Below are 18,476 nucleotides of genomic sequence, written 5' to 3'. Positions count from 1 at the left end.
GGATGAGTGATAGCAGCAAGGGTTGCTTGTCCTCATACTGTGGAGGTGATTGCTCTATCTAAATGCAGGGCCTCAACCTCCACTTAACAAGCGGCGAATTGTCTGGAAGAAATCCTTCATTAACAACAAATCGGCTGTTCCTCACAGCATCTAAATGCACCTTTAGTTATGGAACCCTGAAAGGGGTTATCCAAGTATTTTAAATTGAGGACCTATTTGTGTGTTCAGTGGTAGTGTCACCTTATGGCTAGGTCTACACAGTGACATGAGTCACGCAACATGAAGATCACGTTGTCGCATGGCGAATCACTTCTTATAATTGTCAGTGAGGTCACCATGCAATACACTGTGACGTGCAAGTTGCACAAAATCCAACACAGCTGGATTTTTGGCTGCAGGTTTTAAATTGCATGTAACTTTGCCATCACAGACCACAGTACACGTCGTGTGCCACTGCCACCTGCCCGTGACTGTTCTTCATTTTTGTTGCCTATTTACAGCCAAATCAATATTCTGAAACTTGCTGTCACACAATACATATCACAGTGTAGCCCGTTGTGTCATGTCAACCAGTACAGAGATATACCGCTTAAAGGGGTTCTCCGGGAATTAAGAAAATAAAATCACTGAAAATATTTAAATATTACTTTATGATAAATATATTCCCAAATACATTTCATTAGTTATAATGGCACGTTTCGTCTAGGTAGCAATAATTAGAAGAAATAAAATGGCCGCTGCCCTATTAGTACACAAAAAACCTGTCCTAATGACATAACAGCATAATTTACTTCACAACACTGAGCTAAACAGCTGCCTCATCATCATCTCTGCTCTGCTTATCAGGGATTATGAGACATGAAATACAGAGAGGACAGATGGGTGGAGATGTGGCTAATGAAAAACAGCTCTTGTATACAGTCTCCATTACCACAGCCTGTCCTGTTCGTCCTCTCTGTGCATCATGTCTCCTTATGAACTCCATTCCTACACAGATTCAGATGAAGATCTCATCATCTGTATTCAGGATCATAATCCCTGACAGGCAGAGCAGAGAGGAGGATGAGGCAGCTCTGTAGCTCAGTGTTGTGAAGTAACTTGTCCTGCTGTGTGATCAGGACACGTTTTGTGTCTACTAATAGGACGGCAGCCATTTTATTTCTGCTAATGATTGCTCCCCAGACTAAACAAGCTATTATAACTAATGAAAGGTATTTGGGAATATATTTAAAATGAAATAATATTAAATTATTTTCATTTTTTTACTTCCTGGAGAACCCCTTTGACCTCCATAGTTCAGCTGGATTAATAATAGAGGCAGATAAGGGGCATGGGCACTTGACAGGATGTAAGTGTCGCTGCCAATTTTCTATCAAATAAATTGAGTGGAAAACAATTTCCATCATATTTACATCAATTGGCATACTCTGAACACATTGGTATTACCTGTACAGTTAGATCGTGACACCGGGTCTGATTCAGTGGTGTCATCAGCAGCTCTCGTATACACCAAGAATGTATAGGTTTCTCCTGACGTCAGATTCATTATTGTCGCTGATTCACTTCTCACTATTGTATCATTTATCATTACTGATGATGAGGGGAGATTGGTCTGGACTCTGTAGCTGTAAGACGTCTGATACTCATCAGGTTTACTCCATGTCAGAGACACAGAAGAAGAGGTCACATTACTGATCTCCAGAGAATTTACCGACATCGGTTCTGAAATAAAGAAAGTACAAACATTCAGTGTTGATACAGAATGAGAGCAAAACTTGCAGGGGCACAATTACTAAGACCGGCTAGTCTTAGTTTTTCCCTCTGTGCTGCCGTCAGATCCAGAAAATTCAGAGTTGTAATTAGAGCCTGGAGACCAAACTGCAGCCACATCACTTAGGGAGACTATGGACTATTTTACACAGGCAAGTTGAACATACGGGTTTATAGGTGTGCTAAACAAATTCAATGGTTTTTATGTGTCTATTCATTAGAGCATATAAAATACATCTGTGTTTTAAAGAAGCAGCATGCACTACTTTAACCTCTTCAGGACACATGACGTACCGGTACTGCATGTTGTCCTGGTACTTAAGGACACATGACGTACCGGTACGTCATGTATAGTTCCGATCACCGCCGCCTGGCGGGCGGCGATCGGAACCCGGTGCCTGTTCAAATCTTTGAGCAGGCACCTTGGCTAAATGCGCCGGGGGGTCCCGTGACTCCCTCATGTTGGCGATCGCAGCAAACCGCAGGTCAATTCAGACCTGCGGTTTACTATGTTTCCGGGTTATTCGGGTCTCTGGGGACCCGATAATCCGGAACAGGATGGTGATAATACACCACCAATCACCATCCTGCAATCCTGAGAGGTGACATCTTGCCCCCCTGCCCCTCCCCCCTCAACTTTTTTTTGGGCGCAAGCATTTTTTTTTTTTTTCTGTGTACGCTGACTGTGGCTGGCACTCTTAGCGTCCGGCCACTGTTAGCGCATCGCACACCCCACCACTGATCAACTTCGGACGGTTGATCAGCGGTTTAGAATTTTTATTTTTAATATTTTTTCACATTTTTTCTGTGAAACAGTCTCTCATTGCGTTCAAGGGGAAACTCATTTTCCACCAGTATGTTCCCTCAAAGAGGGCGAGGTATGGCGTGAAGCTCCACAAACTTTGCGAGAGTACCTCAGGGTACACTTCCAAGTTTCGTATATACGAGGGGCGAGATTCCCGTATTCAACCCCCAGAATGTCCCCCCACTCTGGGTGTTAGCGGGAAACTTGTGTGGGACCTTATGCACCCACTGCTAGATAAGGGCTACCACCAGTACGTGGATAACTTTTATACTAGTATCTCCTTGTTCCAGTCCCTTGCTGCCAGATCCACGGCCGCTTGTGGGACCGTGCAGAAAAATAAACGCGGCCTCCCTACCTACCCCCTCCAGGTATCTATCCCCAGGGGTGAGACCCGTACCCTTACCACTGGAAACCTGTTGCTGGTCAGATATAAGGACAAGAGGGATGTCCTTGTACTGTCCACAATTCATGGTAACGGCATCACCCCTGTCCCTGTGCGAGGTACCGCAGGAACGGTCCTCAAGCCCGATTGTATCGTCGACTACAACCGGTATATGGGAGGAGTTGATCTCTCTGATCAAGTCCTCAAGCAATATAATGCCATGCGCAAAACCCGGGCATTGTACAAAAAAGTTGCGGTCTACTTGGTGCAGGTTGCCTTGTACAACTATTTTGTGCTGTCCCGGAGCGCTGGCAACACAGGGAAATTCCTTCAGTTCTATGAGGCAGTTCTCAAAGCCCTGATCTTTTCAGACCGGGAAAGAGCAGGCCGGAGTACCTCGGGAACTGGAGGTGCCCGGATCGTCCCTGGCCAACACTTTCCAGGTGTGGCTCCCCATACTGGAAAGAAGGGACGGACCCAAAAAAGGTGCAGAGTGTGTCACAGGAGGGAGATACGGAAGGGCACCACTACTCAATGTGACACGTGCCCCGATCATCGGGGCCTCTGCATTATTGGTTGCTTCAGGGAGTACCACACTTCCATGGAGTACAAAATTTATATCCCAATTTAGCCACTGACAATCGGATAAAAAACTGTTTCTCAGGCTAGAGACACTAAAACTAAAAAAAAAAATTTCAAAAATATTATTTAGTAAAACTAAAATAAATTAAAAAAAAGTAGACTTATTAGGAATCGCCGCGTCCGTAAGAATCTGCTCTATAAAAATCCCCTCCCCAACCCCTCAAAGTTTTTTTTTGGCACCTTACATCACAAAAATTGTAATAGCAAGCTATCAAAAAGTCATATGCCCCCCAAAATAGTGCCAATAAAACCGTCCTCTCATCCCTCAAAAAATTAGCCCCTACATAAGATAATCGGCAAAAAAAAAAAAAATTGACTCTTAGACTATGGAGATACTAAAATATTTTGTTTTCTTTATAAAAAGATAGTATAGTGTAAAACATAAATAAATAAATAAATAAAAAGTAGACATATTAGGTATCGCCGCTTCCGTAAGAATCTGCTCTATAAAAATACCCCCCCGACCCCTCAGATGAACACGGAAAAAAATAAAAAATAAAAACGGTGGTAAAAAAGCAATTTTTTTGAAAATTTTCCATGTTAATCCGTTTTTTCCACTAACAAAGCAAGGGTTAACAGCCAAACAAAACTTAATATTTATTACCTTAATACTGCAGTTTACAGAAACACCCCATATGTGGTCTTAAACTGCTGTATGAACGGTAGGGCGCAGAAGGAAAGGAATGCCGTAAGGTTTCTGGAAGGCAGATTTTGATGGTCTTTTTTTTGGGCACCATGTCCCATTTGAAGCCCCCCTGATGCACCCCTAGATTAAAAACTCCATAAAAGCGACCCCATCTAAGAAACTACACCCCTCAAGGTATTCAAAACTGATTTTACAAACTTTGTTAACCCTTTAGGTGTTCCACAAGAGTTATTGGCAAATGGAGATGAAATTTCCGAATTTCTATTTCTGGTAACCTTGCATCACAAAAATGTAATATAGATAAACCAAAAATCATATGTACCCTAAAAATAGTCCCAACAAAACTGCCACCTTATCACCTGGTTTCCAAAATGGGGTCACTTTTATGGAGTTTCTACTCTAGGGGTGCATCAGGGGGGCTTCAAATTGGACATGGTGTAAATAAACCAGTCCAAATCTGCCTTCCAAAAACCATACGGCGCACCTTTCCCTCTATGCCCTACTGTGTGCCCGTACAGTAGTTTACGGCCACATATAGAGTGCTTCTGCAAACTACAGATTCGGGGCAATAAATACAGCATTTTGTTTGGCTGTTAACCCTTGCTTTGTTACTGGAAAAAATGAATTAAAATGGAAAATTTGCCCAAAAATTGAAATTCTCAAATTTCATCCCCATTTGCCAATAACTCTTGTGCAACACCTAAAGGGTTAACAAAGTTTGTAAAAACAGTTTTGAATACCTTAAGGGGTGTAGTTTCTTAGATGGGGTCACTTTTATGGAGTTTCTACTCTAGGGATGCATCAGGGGGGCTTCAAATGGGACATGGTGTAAATAAACCAGTCCAGCAAAATCTGCCTTCCAAAAACTGCACGGCGCACCTTTCCCTCTACGCCCTTCTGTGTGCCCGTAAAGTAATTTACGGCCACATATGGGGTGTTTCTGCAAACTACAGAATCGGGGCAATAAATATAGCATTTTGTTTGGCTGTTAACCCTTGCTTTATTACTGGAAAAAATTGATTAAAATGGAAAATGTGCAAAAAAATTGAAATTCTCAAATTTTATCCTCATTTGCCAATAACTCTTGTGCAACACCTAAAGGGTTAACAAAGTTTTGTAAAATCAGTTTTGAATACCTTGAGGGGTGTAGTTTCTTATATGGGGTCACTTTTATGGAGTTTCTACTCTAGGGGTGCATCAGGGGGGCTTCAAATGGGACATAGTGTAAATAAACCAGTCCAGCAAAATCTGCCTTCCAAAAACCACATGGCGCACCTTTCCCTCTACGCCCTACTGTGTACCCGTACAGTAGTTTACGGCCACATATGGGGTGTTTCTGCAAACTACAGAATCAGGGCAATAAATATTGAGTTTTGTTTGGCTGTTAACCCTTGCTTTGTTACTGGAAAAAATGGATTAAAATGGAAAATTTGCCAAAAAATCTAAATTCTGAAATTTTATCTCCATTTGCCATTAACTATTGTGGAACACCTGAAGGGTTAACGACATTTGTAAAATCAGTTTTGAATAGCTTGAGGGATGTAGTTTCTAGAATGGGTGGTTTATATTATGTAAGCCTCACAAAGTGACGTCAGACCTGAAATGGTCCCTAAAAATTGGATTTTTGAAAATTTCTGAAAAATTTCAAGATTTGCTTCTAAATTTCTAAGCCTTGTAACATCCCCAAAATATAAAATATCATTCCCAAAATGATCCAAACATGAAGTAGACATATGGGGAATGTAAAGTAATAACTATTTTTGGAGGTATTACTATGTATTATAGAAGTAGAGAAATTGAAACTTTTTACCAGTGTCATGAAGTACAATATGTGACGAAAAAACTATCTCAGAATGGCCTGGATAAGTCAAAGCGTTTTAAAGTTATCAGTGACACTGGTCAGATTTGCAAATAATGGCCTGGTCCTTAACCACCTCCGGACCGCCTAACGCAGGATTGCGTTCCGGAGGTGGCAGCGCTGCGCAGAGTCACGCATATACGCGTCATCTCGCGAGACGCGAGATTTCGCTCAAAGCCGGCCCGCGCATGCGCATCGCGGGCCGGCAAAATTAAAAGAAGTATTTCGTCATCAGCCTGCCAGCAACGATCATTGGCTGGCAGGCTGGCGATTTTCAAAAAATCCAATCCAAAGTCATATAACAGATCATATTAGTAAATATGATCTGTTATATGGCTTGTCTGCTCCTGTGCTCGTCCTTTTCGTCGGTTGGATCCAGCACAGGAGCAGACTGAACTGTGAGTACACCAACACTACACCTTAGCCCCAGATCACCCACCTGCACCCCAATTAACCCTTTGATCACCCCTTTGATTGCCCCTGTCAATCACTAGTGAAAGGAAAAAAAGTGATCAGTGTAAACTGTCACTTTTTTTTTTTCACTAGTATTGGCTGTTAGGTTTTAGGGATAGTTTAGGCCCCTTGGTTAGGTAGTTAGCGTCAGTTAGCGCCCACCCCACCGCACCGCAGTCACTTTTATTCGCTGTTTAGCGTATCGCTAATCAGCATTTGTACTTTTATAGTATCTTTAAGTGATCAAAACTGATCACGGTCAGATCTATAATAGTATTAGTGTCACCTTAGCTCGCCCTCCACCCAAAACGCAGTGTTTGCCCGATCAGGCCTGATCGGTCGCCCACACGTGCGTTCACCCACGCCCGCCCCACCGCAGTGACAAAAAATATATATTTTTTGATCACTGCACATTCATTTTACACGCACTGCGGCGATAAAAAAATCTGTTTTGATATTTTTTATCAACCGCAGCGGCCTCCGGTACTTCGCTAGCCTCCCCTTTGTAAGACAGGTTTGCTTTTTTTCTTGGGTAGTCTCAGGGAATACCCCTAAATTTAGTAGTCCAAAATGTCAAACAGGGGGTATTCTTCTGAAGAGGCCTACAGGATTCTGACCCAGTCGGATGAGGAGTGGGAACCCTCATCTGACGAATCTAGCGGGTCAGAATATGAACCTGTGGAAAGCAGTGGCTCTCTGACCCAAAGTTCGGACGAGGAGGTGGAGGTCCCTGGCAGCACCAGGCGTACCCGGCCCCATGTCGCTAGACCACAGGTTACGCAGGATCCGCTTCAAGAGCAGCAGAGTGGGGCTGTCGCTGCCGGATCACGTGGTGAGGCATACACCAGCAGCGCAGCCCTTCCTGGACCTAGTACCAGCACTGCCGTACAACCTGGTGAAGTAGCGAGCACCAGAAGGGCAGTTGAAGCTGGTACGGTGGCACGTGCACTAGTTACCCCGTCGCAGCCACCGCACAGACAGGCCCGTAGAGCCCCTAGAGTCCCTGAGGTGCTGGCAAATCCTGATTGGCAGTCACCAACTTCAGCCGCACCAGTAGTTCCCCCTTTCACCGCCCAGTCTGTAGTTCGGGTTGAGACGGCTCAAATCGGTTCGGCCCTGGGATTTTTTGAGCTGTTCTTGACTGCGGAGCTCTTGGACTTAGTCGTGGCAGAGACCAACCAGTATGCCACACAATTTATAACCGCAAACCCGGGAAGCTATTATGCCCAGCCTTTCCGGTAGAAACCAGTCCAAGTTTCCGAACTTAAAATTTTTTTGGGCCTTCTCCTCAACATGGGCCTGACAAAAAAGCATGAATTGCGGTCATATTGGTCAACGCACCCAATTCATCACATGCCCATGTTCTCTGCTGTTATGTCCAGGACACGATTTGAGACCATCCTCCGTTTTCTGCATTTTAGCGACAACACCACCTCCCGTCCCAGAGGCCACCCTGCTTTTGACCGGCTCCACAAAATTCGGCCCCTCATAGACCATTTCAACCAGAAATTTGCAGATTTGTATACCCCTGAGCAAAACATCTGCGTAGACGAGTCCCTAATACATTTTACCGGGCGCCTTGGCTTCAAACAATACATCCCAAGCAAGCGTGCCCGGTATGGGGTCAAATTGTATAAGCTCTGTGAAAGGGCCACAGGCTATACCCACAAATTTCGGATCTATGAGGGAAAAGATCAGACCCTGGAGCCGGTCGGTTGCCCTGACTACCTGGGGAGCAGTGGGAAGACAGTCTGGGACTTGGTGTCACCCTTATTCGGCAAGGGGTACCATCTTTATGTGGACAATTTCTACACAAGTGTGGCCCTCTTTAGGCATTTGTTTCTAGAACGGATTTGCGCCTGTGGCACCGCGCGAACTAGTCGCGTGGGCTTCCCCCAACGGCTTGTAACCACCCGTCTTGCAAGGGGGCAGAGGGCTGCCTTGTGTAACGAAGAACTGCTCGCGGTGAAATGGAGAGACAAGCGTGACGTTTACATGCTCTCCTCCATTCACACAGACACGACAATCCAAATTGAGCGAGCAACCCGTGTCATTGAAAAGCCCCTCTGTGTCCACGACTATAATGCGCTCATGGGAGGGGTGGACTTCAATGACCAGATGTTGTCTCCGTATTTAGTTTCCCGCAGAACCAGACGCTGGTATAAGAAGGTGTCTGTATATTTGATTCAATTGGCGCTGTACAATAGTTTTGTTCTCTACAGTAAGGCTGGGAGAACAGGATCCTTCCTCAAATTCCAGGAAGAGATCATCGAGAACCTCCTTTACCCAGGAGGTTCCGTGGCCCCATCCACCAGTGTAGTTAGCCGTCTACACGAGCGACATTTCCCCAGTGTCGTTCCTGGTACCTCAACCCAACCGTCACCCCGAAAAAGATGTCGTGTCTGTAGCAGGAGTGGAATAAGGCGTGACACCCGCTATTTCTGTCCTGACTGTGCTGACCACCCTGCCCTATGCTATGGAGAGTGTTTCCGGAAGTACCACACACAGGTACACCTAGCATAGGGATCACATCTCACCAGGACAGGCACACAGGGCTATTAGGGCCCATTCACTCACAGCTGCTGCAAACCTCTCCTTTCACCTGGGATAAAGTGCATAACGTACTTCGCCACATCTTTGGGCGATTAGCGCTTTGCACATTGTCCCATGGGGAAGGAGAGGTTTGTTCTATAAAGGTAAAAAAAACTAAACAAAAAAAAAAATACCGGTAAGTAAAAAAGTTAAACGTTCAGTTAAAAAAGTTTAAAAAAAGTTTCTATGTTCTGTTCAACAGTTAATAAAGTTATTGCTTTGCGGCCTGGTTTTTTCTTTTTTGTTTTGTTTTTTTTACCTTTCAGGTGGACCAACCGATCGACTAGCTGCAGCACTGATGTGCATTCGGACAGAAGCATTGCGCTGCTGTCAGATTACACGCAAGTCGGTGTATGCGGCGCTGCAAGACGAGATTTCTCCTCTGCAGTAAAAGATACGTTTGCCGAGGCATATGAGCTGAGGAGGTGGCGGTGTTCATATACTTTGGCAAACACTTTGTATATATAAAAAAAAAAATCCCGGCAATGATTTATTCATCCACATCGATTGATGTGAATGGAGAAATCTGGTTTGCCAGGGCATACGAGCTGAAGTGGGTATGGATGTTGGGCGGAGCTCCTATGTCCTGGCAGACGCCTTTCCCCTCCTTTTTCTTTTTTTGGCAGAGATTTTTTCATCCACATTTATCGATGCAAATGAAGAAATCTGTGCCGTTCATTTTTTTCTTTCAGCCCAGAGGCTGAACGGAAAAAAAAAATCTCATTACCCGTATGCTCAATATAAGGAGAATAGCAGAAACTCCTAATGCTGGGCATACATGTAATGATTGCGGAGACCCTCAAATGCCAGGGCAGTACAAACACCCCACAAATAACACCATTTTGGAAAGAAGACACCCCAAGGTTTTCGCTGAGGGGCATATTGAGTCCATGAAAGATTGAAATTTTTGTCCCAAGTTAGCGGAAAGGGAGACTTTGTGAGAACAAAATCAAAAAAATCAATTTCCGCTAACTTGTGCCAAAATTTTTTTTTTTCAATGAACTCGCCATGCCCCTCATTGAATACCTTGGGGTGTCTTCTTTCCAAAATGGGGTCACATGTGGGGTATTTATACTGCCCTGGCATTTTAGGGGCCCCAAAGCGTGAGAAGAAGTCTGGTATCCAAATGTCTAAAAATGCCCTCCTAAAAGGAATTTGGGCCCCTTTGCCCACCTAGGCTGCAAAAAAGTGTCACACATCTGGTATCTCCGTACTCAGGAGAAGTTGAGGAATGTGTTTTGGGGTGTCTTTTTACATATACCCATGCTGGGTGAGATAAATATCTTGGTCAAATGCCAACTTTGTATAAAAAAATGGGAAAAGTTGTCTTGTATATGTAAAATGACACCCCAAAACACATTCCCCACCTTCTCCTGAGTACGGAGATACCAGATGTGTGACACTTTTTTGCAGCCTAGGTGGGCAAAGGGGCCCATATTCCAAAGAGCACCTTTCGGATTTCACAGGTCATTTTTTACAGAATTTGATTTCAAACTCCTTACCACACATTTGGGCCCCTAGAATGCCAGGGCAGTATAACTACCCCACAAGTGACCCCATTTTGGAAAGAAGAGACCCCAAGGTATTCGCTGATGGGCATAGTGAGTTCATAGAACTTTTTATTTTTTGTCACAAGTTAGTGGAATATGAGACTTTGTAAGAAAAAAAAAATAAAAAATCATCATTTTCCGCTAACTTGTGACAAAAAATAAAAAGTTCTATGAACTCACTATGCCCATCAGCGAATACCTTAGGGTGTGTACTTTCCGAAATGGGGTCATTTGTGGGGTGTTTGTACTGTCTGGGCATTGTAGAACCTCAGGAAACATGACAGGTGCTCAGAAAGTCAGAGCTGCTTCAAAAAGCGGAAATTCACATTTTTGTACCATAGTTTGTAAACGCTATAACTTTTACCCAAACCATTTTTTTTTTACCCAAACATTTTTTTTTTATCAAAGACATGTAGAACAATAAATTTGGAGCAAAATTTATATATGGATGTAGTTTTTTTTGCAAAATTTGACAACTGAAAGTGAAAAATGTCATTTTTTTTGCAAAAAAATCGTTAAATTTCGATTAATAACAAAAAAAGTAAAAATGTCAGCAGCAAAGAAATACCACCAAATGAAAGCTCTATTAGTGAGAAGAAAAGGAGGTAAAATTCATTTGGGTGGTAAGTTGCATGACCGAACAATAAATGGTGAAAGTAGTGTAGGTCAGAAGTGTAAAAAGTGGCCTGGTCTTTCAGGGTGTTTAAGCACTGGGGGCTGAAGTGGTTAAAGGGAACCTGTCACCAGGAGTTTGTGCATAGAGCTGGGGACATGGGCTGCTAGATGGCCGCTAGCACATCTGCAATACCCAGTCCCCATAGCTCTCTGTGCTTTTATTGTGTTAAAAAAACGTTTTGATCCATATGCAAATGAACCTGATATGAGTCCTGTGTCCGGAGATGAGTCCAATTTTCTGAGCGCAGCACCGCCCAGCGTCCTCCGAATCTCCTCCTTGCTGGCTGAAGTCACAGAGCTGGAGCGCCGAAATCTCGCGATGCGCGAGCTAGCGCATGTGCAGTGTCGGCATCATGTTCATTCCCTGTGCTGGCATCAGCACAGGGAACGAACTACGCATGCTCTAACTCATCGAGATTTCGGCGCTCCAGCTCTGTGACGTCAGCCAGCAAGGAGAAGATTAGGAGGACGCGGGGCGGTGCTGCGCTCAGAAAATTGGACTCATCTCCGGACACAGGACTCATATCAGGTTCATTTGTATATGGATCAAAACGTTTTTTTAACACAATAAAAGCACAGAGAGCTATGGGGACTGGGTATTGCAGATGTGCTAGCGGCCATCTAGCAGCCCATGTCCCCAGCTCTATGCACAAAATCCTGGTGACAGGTTCCCTTTAAGGTGAAATAAGGCTGTGTCCTAAAGGGGTTAATCTATTTTGGGGATAGAAAATGCCCGGTGAAGTTTTTGGTGGGTGTTCAAAATATAGATGCAGCACTATATTATCTGTATGATATCAATATCACATTTGCATGTTAGCCATATTGCTTCCATATTTCAAAGGGCCTGTCTTATCTCATTGCATTTCCATTTTAAAAGACAGGTTTCGGGTCTACAAGGTCTTGTTCACATCTATGTCAGGATCTCCATCCCAGATTCCATGAAAAAGGGGAAAAGCCTTGCATGGGGGACTTATTTCTCTGCTGAAAAAGCAGACTCCTGAACGGAAACCGAACTGACCCCATTATAGTCAATGGAATTTGTTTGGTTCCAGTCAGGTGAGTTATGTGCAAAATCCTGAGGATAGAACATCAATGTAAATCCTGGCAAATCCCTTTAAGCAATAACGTTCAACATATGCTCCTAGCTTGTCTTATTAACAGACTCTACTTTTTATGAAAACTCTTTCAAAATCCTTTCCTCTACCCTTTCCTTTCCATTACTCTGCTTCATCTCCATTTTCTCTGTAGTATTCCTCACGTCATGTCACATTTTATGAAAAGTTGCAAACAGTCATGAGAGAACCTACTTGTATAGACAGATGCGCTGACAGGAGAACTCGGATACCCCCGGACTCCGACTGTGACTACAGTAATGCTGTAATTAGTCCCTGAGGTCAGCTTCTGAAGGGTGACATTTGTTGTGTTGCTCGTCACAGTTATATTAGTTGATGGGAACATCCCATAGCTTATATTATATGACTTAGTCACATCGGTCATATTTACTGGCTCTGTCCAAGATAACGTCAGATTCTTAGTTCCGATGCTGATAAAGGATAACTTTCCAGGTTCAGTTGGATCTGCACAAACAACAACAATACAGACAGGTGAGAACATATACAGCACATGACGTATACGGGAAAAGTGACTGTAACAGAGGTGAAGGATGATGATAAGAGTCACCATTAAGCAGATCCTGATGATACTCACATGTGGCCTCTGTCACTGGAGCAGACATCTGGCTGCAGCTCCCACTGACTGTCTGTACAGTGACTGTATATTCTCTTCCGGGCAGTAATCCTGTGAAATTCACTTGTGTAGTACTAGCTGGTATTGTCTTATTCCCGGCTCCTGTTAGACTGACGGTATAATTATCCACTTTTCCTGCTGGTTTTGTCCATGTGGCTCCAAGAAAATCAACTGACTTGGAATTGGTCAGTGAGAGGTTGGAAACTTGTCCAGGAACTGAGAATATCACAAATCATAGACTGGTTAAGCCACATTTACAACGCCTGCAGTTCGGCTGATTATCTAGAAAGAGTGTTCCTACGAACGCTTGTTCCTGATAATCAGCCTTTGTAAAGGAGCACAAATGACCCGATGAACAAGCGTTTAGCTCGTAGGTGCAGACACCTTAATACTTGTTCCTGGGCAGCAGATCGTGCTGTCTAAACAGCACTCTGCTGTCCAGGAACAATGATTTTGTATGGGGATGAGTGATAGCAGCAAGCGTTGCTTGTCCTCATACTGTGGAGGTGATTGCTCTATCTAAATACAGGGCCTCAACCTCCTCTTAACAAGCAGCCAATTGTCTGGAAGAAATCCTTCATTAACAACAAATCGGCTGTTCCTCACAGCATCTAAATGCACCTTTAGTTATGGAACCCTGAGAGGGGTTATCCAAGTACTTAAAATTGAGGACCTATTTGTGTGTTCAGTGCTAGTGTCACCTTATGGCTAGGGCTACAGTGACATGAGTCACGCAACATGAAGATCACGTTGTTGCAGGCGAATCACTTCTTATGATTGTCAGTGAGGTCACCATGCAACACACTGTGACGTGCAAGTTGCACAAATTCCAATACAGCTGGATTTTTGGTTGCAGATTTTAAATTGCATGTGATTTTGCCATCACAGACCACAGTACACGTCGTGTGCCACTGCCACCTGCCTGTGACTGTTCTGCATTTTGGTTGCCTATTTACAGCCAAATCACTATTCTGAAACTTGCTGTCACACAATACATGTCACAGTGTAGCCTGTTGTGTCATGTCAGCCAGTACAGAGATATACTGCTTAAAGGGGTTCTCCGGGAATTAAGAAAATAAAATCACTGAAAATACTTAAATATTACTTTATGATAAATATATTCCCAAATACATTTCATTAGTTATAATGGCACGTTTCCTCTAGGTAGCAATAATTAGAAGAAATAAAATGGCCGCCGCCCTATTAGTACACACAAAACCTGTCCTAATCACATAACAGGATGAGTTACTTCACAACACTGAGCTAAACAGCTGCCTCATCATCATCTCTGCTCATCAGGGATTATGAGACATGAAATACAAAGAGGACAGATGGGTGGAGATGTGGCTAATGAGAAACAGCTCTTGTATACAGTCTCCATTACCACAGCCTGTCCTGTTCGTCCTCTCTGTGCATCATGTCTCCTCATGAACTCCATTCCTACAGAGATTCAGATGAAGATCTCATCATCTGTATTCAGGATCATAATCCCTGACAGAGAGCAGAGAGGAGGATGAGGCAGCTCTGTAGCTCAGTGTTGTAAAGTAACTTGTCCTGCTGTGTGATTAGGACACGTTTTGTGTCTACTAATAGGACAGCAGCCATTTTATTTCTGCTAATGATTGCTCCCAAGACAAAACAAGCTATTATAACTAATGAAAGGTATTTGGGAATATATTTATAATTAAGTAATAAAGTATTTTCATTTTTTTACTTCCTGGAGAACCCCTTTGACCTCGATAGTTCAGCTGGATTATTTATAGAGGCAGATAAGGGGCATGGGCACTTGACAGGATGTAAGTGTCGTTGCCAATTTTCTATAAAATAATTGAGTGGAAAACAATTTTCACCATATTTACATCAATTGGCATACTCTGAACACATTGGTATTACCTGTACAGGTAGATCGTGACACCGGGTCTGATTCAGTGATGTCATCGGCAGCTCTCGTATACACCATGAATGTATATGTTTCTCCTGACGTCAGATTCATTATTGTCACTGATTCACTTCTCACTATTGTATCATTTATCATTACTGATGATGAGGTGAGATTGGTCTGGACTCTGTAGCTGTAAGACGTCTGATACTCATCAGGTTTACTCCACGTTAGAGACACAGAAGACGAGGTCACATCACTGATCTGCGGAGAATTTACCGACATCGGTTCTGAAATAAAGAAAGTACAAACATTCAGTGTCGATACACAATGAGAGCAAAACTTGCAGAGGCACATTTACTAAGACCGGCTAGTCTTAGTTTTTCCCTCTGCGCTGCCGTAAGATCCAGAAAATTCAGAGTTGTAATTAGAGCCTGGAGACCAAACTGCAGCCACATCACTTAGGGAGACTATGGACTATTTTACACAGGCAAGTTGAACATACAGGTTCATAGGCGTGCTAAACAAATTCAGTGTTTTTTTATGTGTCTATTCATTAGAGCATATAAAATACATCTGTGTTTTAAAGAAGCAGCATGCACTACTTTAACCTCTGCAGGACACATGACGTATCGGTACGGCATGTCGTCTTGGTACTTAAGGACAGATGACGTTCCAGTACGTCATGTATAGTTCTGATCACCGCCGCCCGGCGGGCGGTGATCGGAACCCGGTGCCTGCTCAAATCATTGAGCAGGCACCTTGGCTAAATGCGCCGGGGGTCTTGTGACTCCCTCATGTCGGCAATCGCAGCAAACCGCAGGTCAATTCAGACCTGCCGTTTGCTACGTTTCCGGGTTATTCGGGTTTCTGGGGACCCGATAATCCGGAACAGGATGGTGATCGGTGGTGTGATAATACACCAGCAATCACCATCCTGCAATCCTGAGAGGTGATGGTGACATCTTGCCCCCATGCCCCCCCCCTCAACTTTTTTTTGGGCGCAAGCATTTTTATTTTATTTTTTTTATTTTTTTTTGTGCGTACGCTGACTGTGGCTGGCACTCTTAGCGTCCGGCCACTGTTAGCGCATCGGACACCCCACCGCTGATCAACTTCGGACGGTTGATCAGCGGTTTTAAATTTTTTTTAATTTTTTTTTTCTGTGAAACAGTATCTCATTGCGTTCAAGGGGAAACTTATTTTCCACCAGTATGTTCCCTCAAAGCGGGCGAGGTATGGCGTAAAGCTGTACAAACTTTGTGAGAGTACCTCAGGGTACACTTACAAGTTTCGTGTGTACGAGGGGCGAGATTCCCGTATTCAACCCCCAGAATGTCCCCCCACTCTGGGTGCTAGCGGGAAACTTGTGTGGGACCTTATGCACCCATTGCTAGATAAGGGCTACCACGTGTACGTGGATAACTTTTATACTAGTATCCCCTTGTTCCAGTCCCTCGCTGCCAGATCCACGTCCGCTTGTGGGACCGTGCGGAAAAGTCAACGCGGCCTCCCTGCCCACCCCCTCCAGGTACCTATCTCCAGGTACCTATCCCCAGGGGTGAGACCCGTGCCCTTACCACTGGAAACCTGTTGCTGGTCAGATGGGACAAGAGGGATGTCCTTGTACTGTCCACAATTCATGGTAACGGCATCACCCCTGTCCCTGTGCGAGGTACCGCGGCAACGGTCCTCAAGCCCGATTGTATCGTCGACTACAATCGGTATATGGGAGGAGTTGATCTCTCTGATAAAGTCCTCAAGCAATATAATGCCATGCGCAAAACCCGGGCATTGTACAAAAAAGTTGCGGTCTACTTTGTGCAGGTTGCCTTGTACAACTCTTTTGTGCTGTCCCAGAGCGCTGGCTACACAGGGACATTCCTTCAGTTCTATGAGGCAATCCTCAAGGCCCTGATCTTTTCAGACCGGGAAAGAGCAGGCCGGAGTACCTTGGAAACTGGAGGTGTCCGGATCGTCCCTGGCCAACACTTTCCAGGTGTGGTCCCCCATACTGGAAAGAAGGGACGGACCCAAAAAAGGTGCAGAGTGTGACACAGGGGGGGGAGACGGAAGGGCACCACTACTCAATGTGACACGTGCCCCGATCATCCGGACCTCTACATTATTGGTTGCTTCAGGGAGTACCACACTTCCATGGAGTACTAAATTTATATCCCAATTTAGAAACTGACAATCGGATAAAAAATTGGTTCTCAGACTTGAGACACTAAAACAAAAAAATTCAAAAATATTTAGTAAAACTAAAAAAAATAAAAAAAAGTAGACTTATTAAGTATCGCCGTGTCCGTAAGAATCTGCTCTATAAAAATCCCTCCCCCCAACCCCTCAGATGAACGCGGTAAAAAAAATAAAAAAAATTTTTTTTGGCACCTTACATCACAAAAATTGTAATAGCAAGCTATCAAAAAGTCATATGCCCCCCAAAATAATGCCAATAAAACCGTCCTCTCATCCCGCAAAAAATTAGCCCCTACATAAGATAATCGGCTAAAAACAAACAAAAAACTCTTAGACTATGGAGATACTAAAATGTTTTTTTTTCTTTATAAAAAGATAATATAGTGTAAAACATAAATAAATTAATTAAATAAATAAATAAAAAGTAGACATATTAGGTATCGTTGCTTCCGTAAGAATCTGCGCTATAAAAATACCCCCCCAACCCCTCAGATGAACACGGTAAAAAATTTAAAATAAAAACGGTGCCAAAAAAGTAATATTTTTGAAAATTTTCCATGTTAATCCGTTTTTTTCCACTAACAAAGCAAGGGTTAACAGCCAAACAAAATTTTATATTTATTACCCTCATACTGCAGTTTACAGAAACACCCCATATGTGGTCGTAAACTGCTGTATGACCAAACGGCAGGGCGCAGAAGGAAAGGAATGCCGTATGGTTTCTGGAAGGCAGATTTTGATGGCCTTTTTTTTGGGCAACATGTCCCATTTGAAGCCCCCCTGATGCACCCCTAGGTTAAAAACTCCATAAAAGCGACCCCATCTAAGAAACTACACCCCTCAAGGTATTCAAAACTGATTTTACAAACTTTGTTAACCCTTTAGGTGTTCCACAAGAGTTATTGGCAAATGGAGATGAAATTTCAGAATTTCTATTTCTGGTAACCTTGCCTCACAAAAATGTAATATAGATAAACCAAAAATCATATGTACCCTAAGAATAGTCCCAACAAAACTGCCACCTTATCCCCTGGTTTCCAAAATGGGGTCACTTTTATGGAGTTTCTACTCTAGGGGTGCATCAGGGGGGCTTCAAATGGGACATGGTGTAAATAAACCAGTCCAGCAAAATCTGCCTTCCAAAAACCATACGGCGCACCTTTCCCTCTATGCCCTACTGTGTGCCCGTACAGTAGTTTATGGCCAGATATGGGGTGTTTCTGCAAACTACAGATTCGGGGTAATAAATACAGCACTTTGTTTGGCTGTTAACCCT

General features: G+C 43.6%; 1 protein-coding gene across 1 annotated transcript in view; it reads right to left on the bottom strand.

The window, feature by feature from the left end:
* The window catches only part of LOC120980947 (receptor-type tyrosine-protein phosphatase beta-like), a 237,948-nt gene that overhangs the window by 49,510 nt on the left and 169,962 nt on the right, over window positions 1-18,476 (bottom strand). The window contains exons 28-31 of the mRNA XM_040410341.1: window positions 15,013-15,288; window positions 13,081-13,335; window positions 12,681-12,950; window positions 1,447-1,722 (exon numbers count right to left, since the gene is read on the bottom strand). Of these exons, the coding sequence (XP_040266275.1) occupies window positions 1,447-1,722; window positions 12,681-12,950; window positions 13,081-13,335; window positions 15,013-15,288 (1,077 nt within the window). The remainder of the gene's footprint in view (window positions 1-1,446; window positions 1,723-12,680; window positions 12,951-13,080; window positions 13,336-15,012; window positions 15,289-18,476) is intronic.

Source organism: Bufo bufo, chromosome 10, assembly GCF_905171765.1.
Source record: "Bufo bufo chromosome 10, aBufBuf1.1, whole genome shotgun sequence".
Lineage (NCBI taxonomy): Eukaryota > Metazoa > Chordata > Amphibia > Anura > Bufonidae > Bufo > Bufo bufo.
This window is presented reverse-complemented; position numbering and strand designations above follow the sequence as displayed.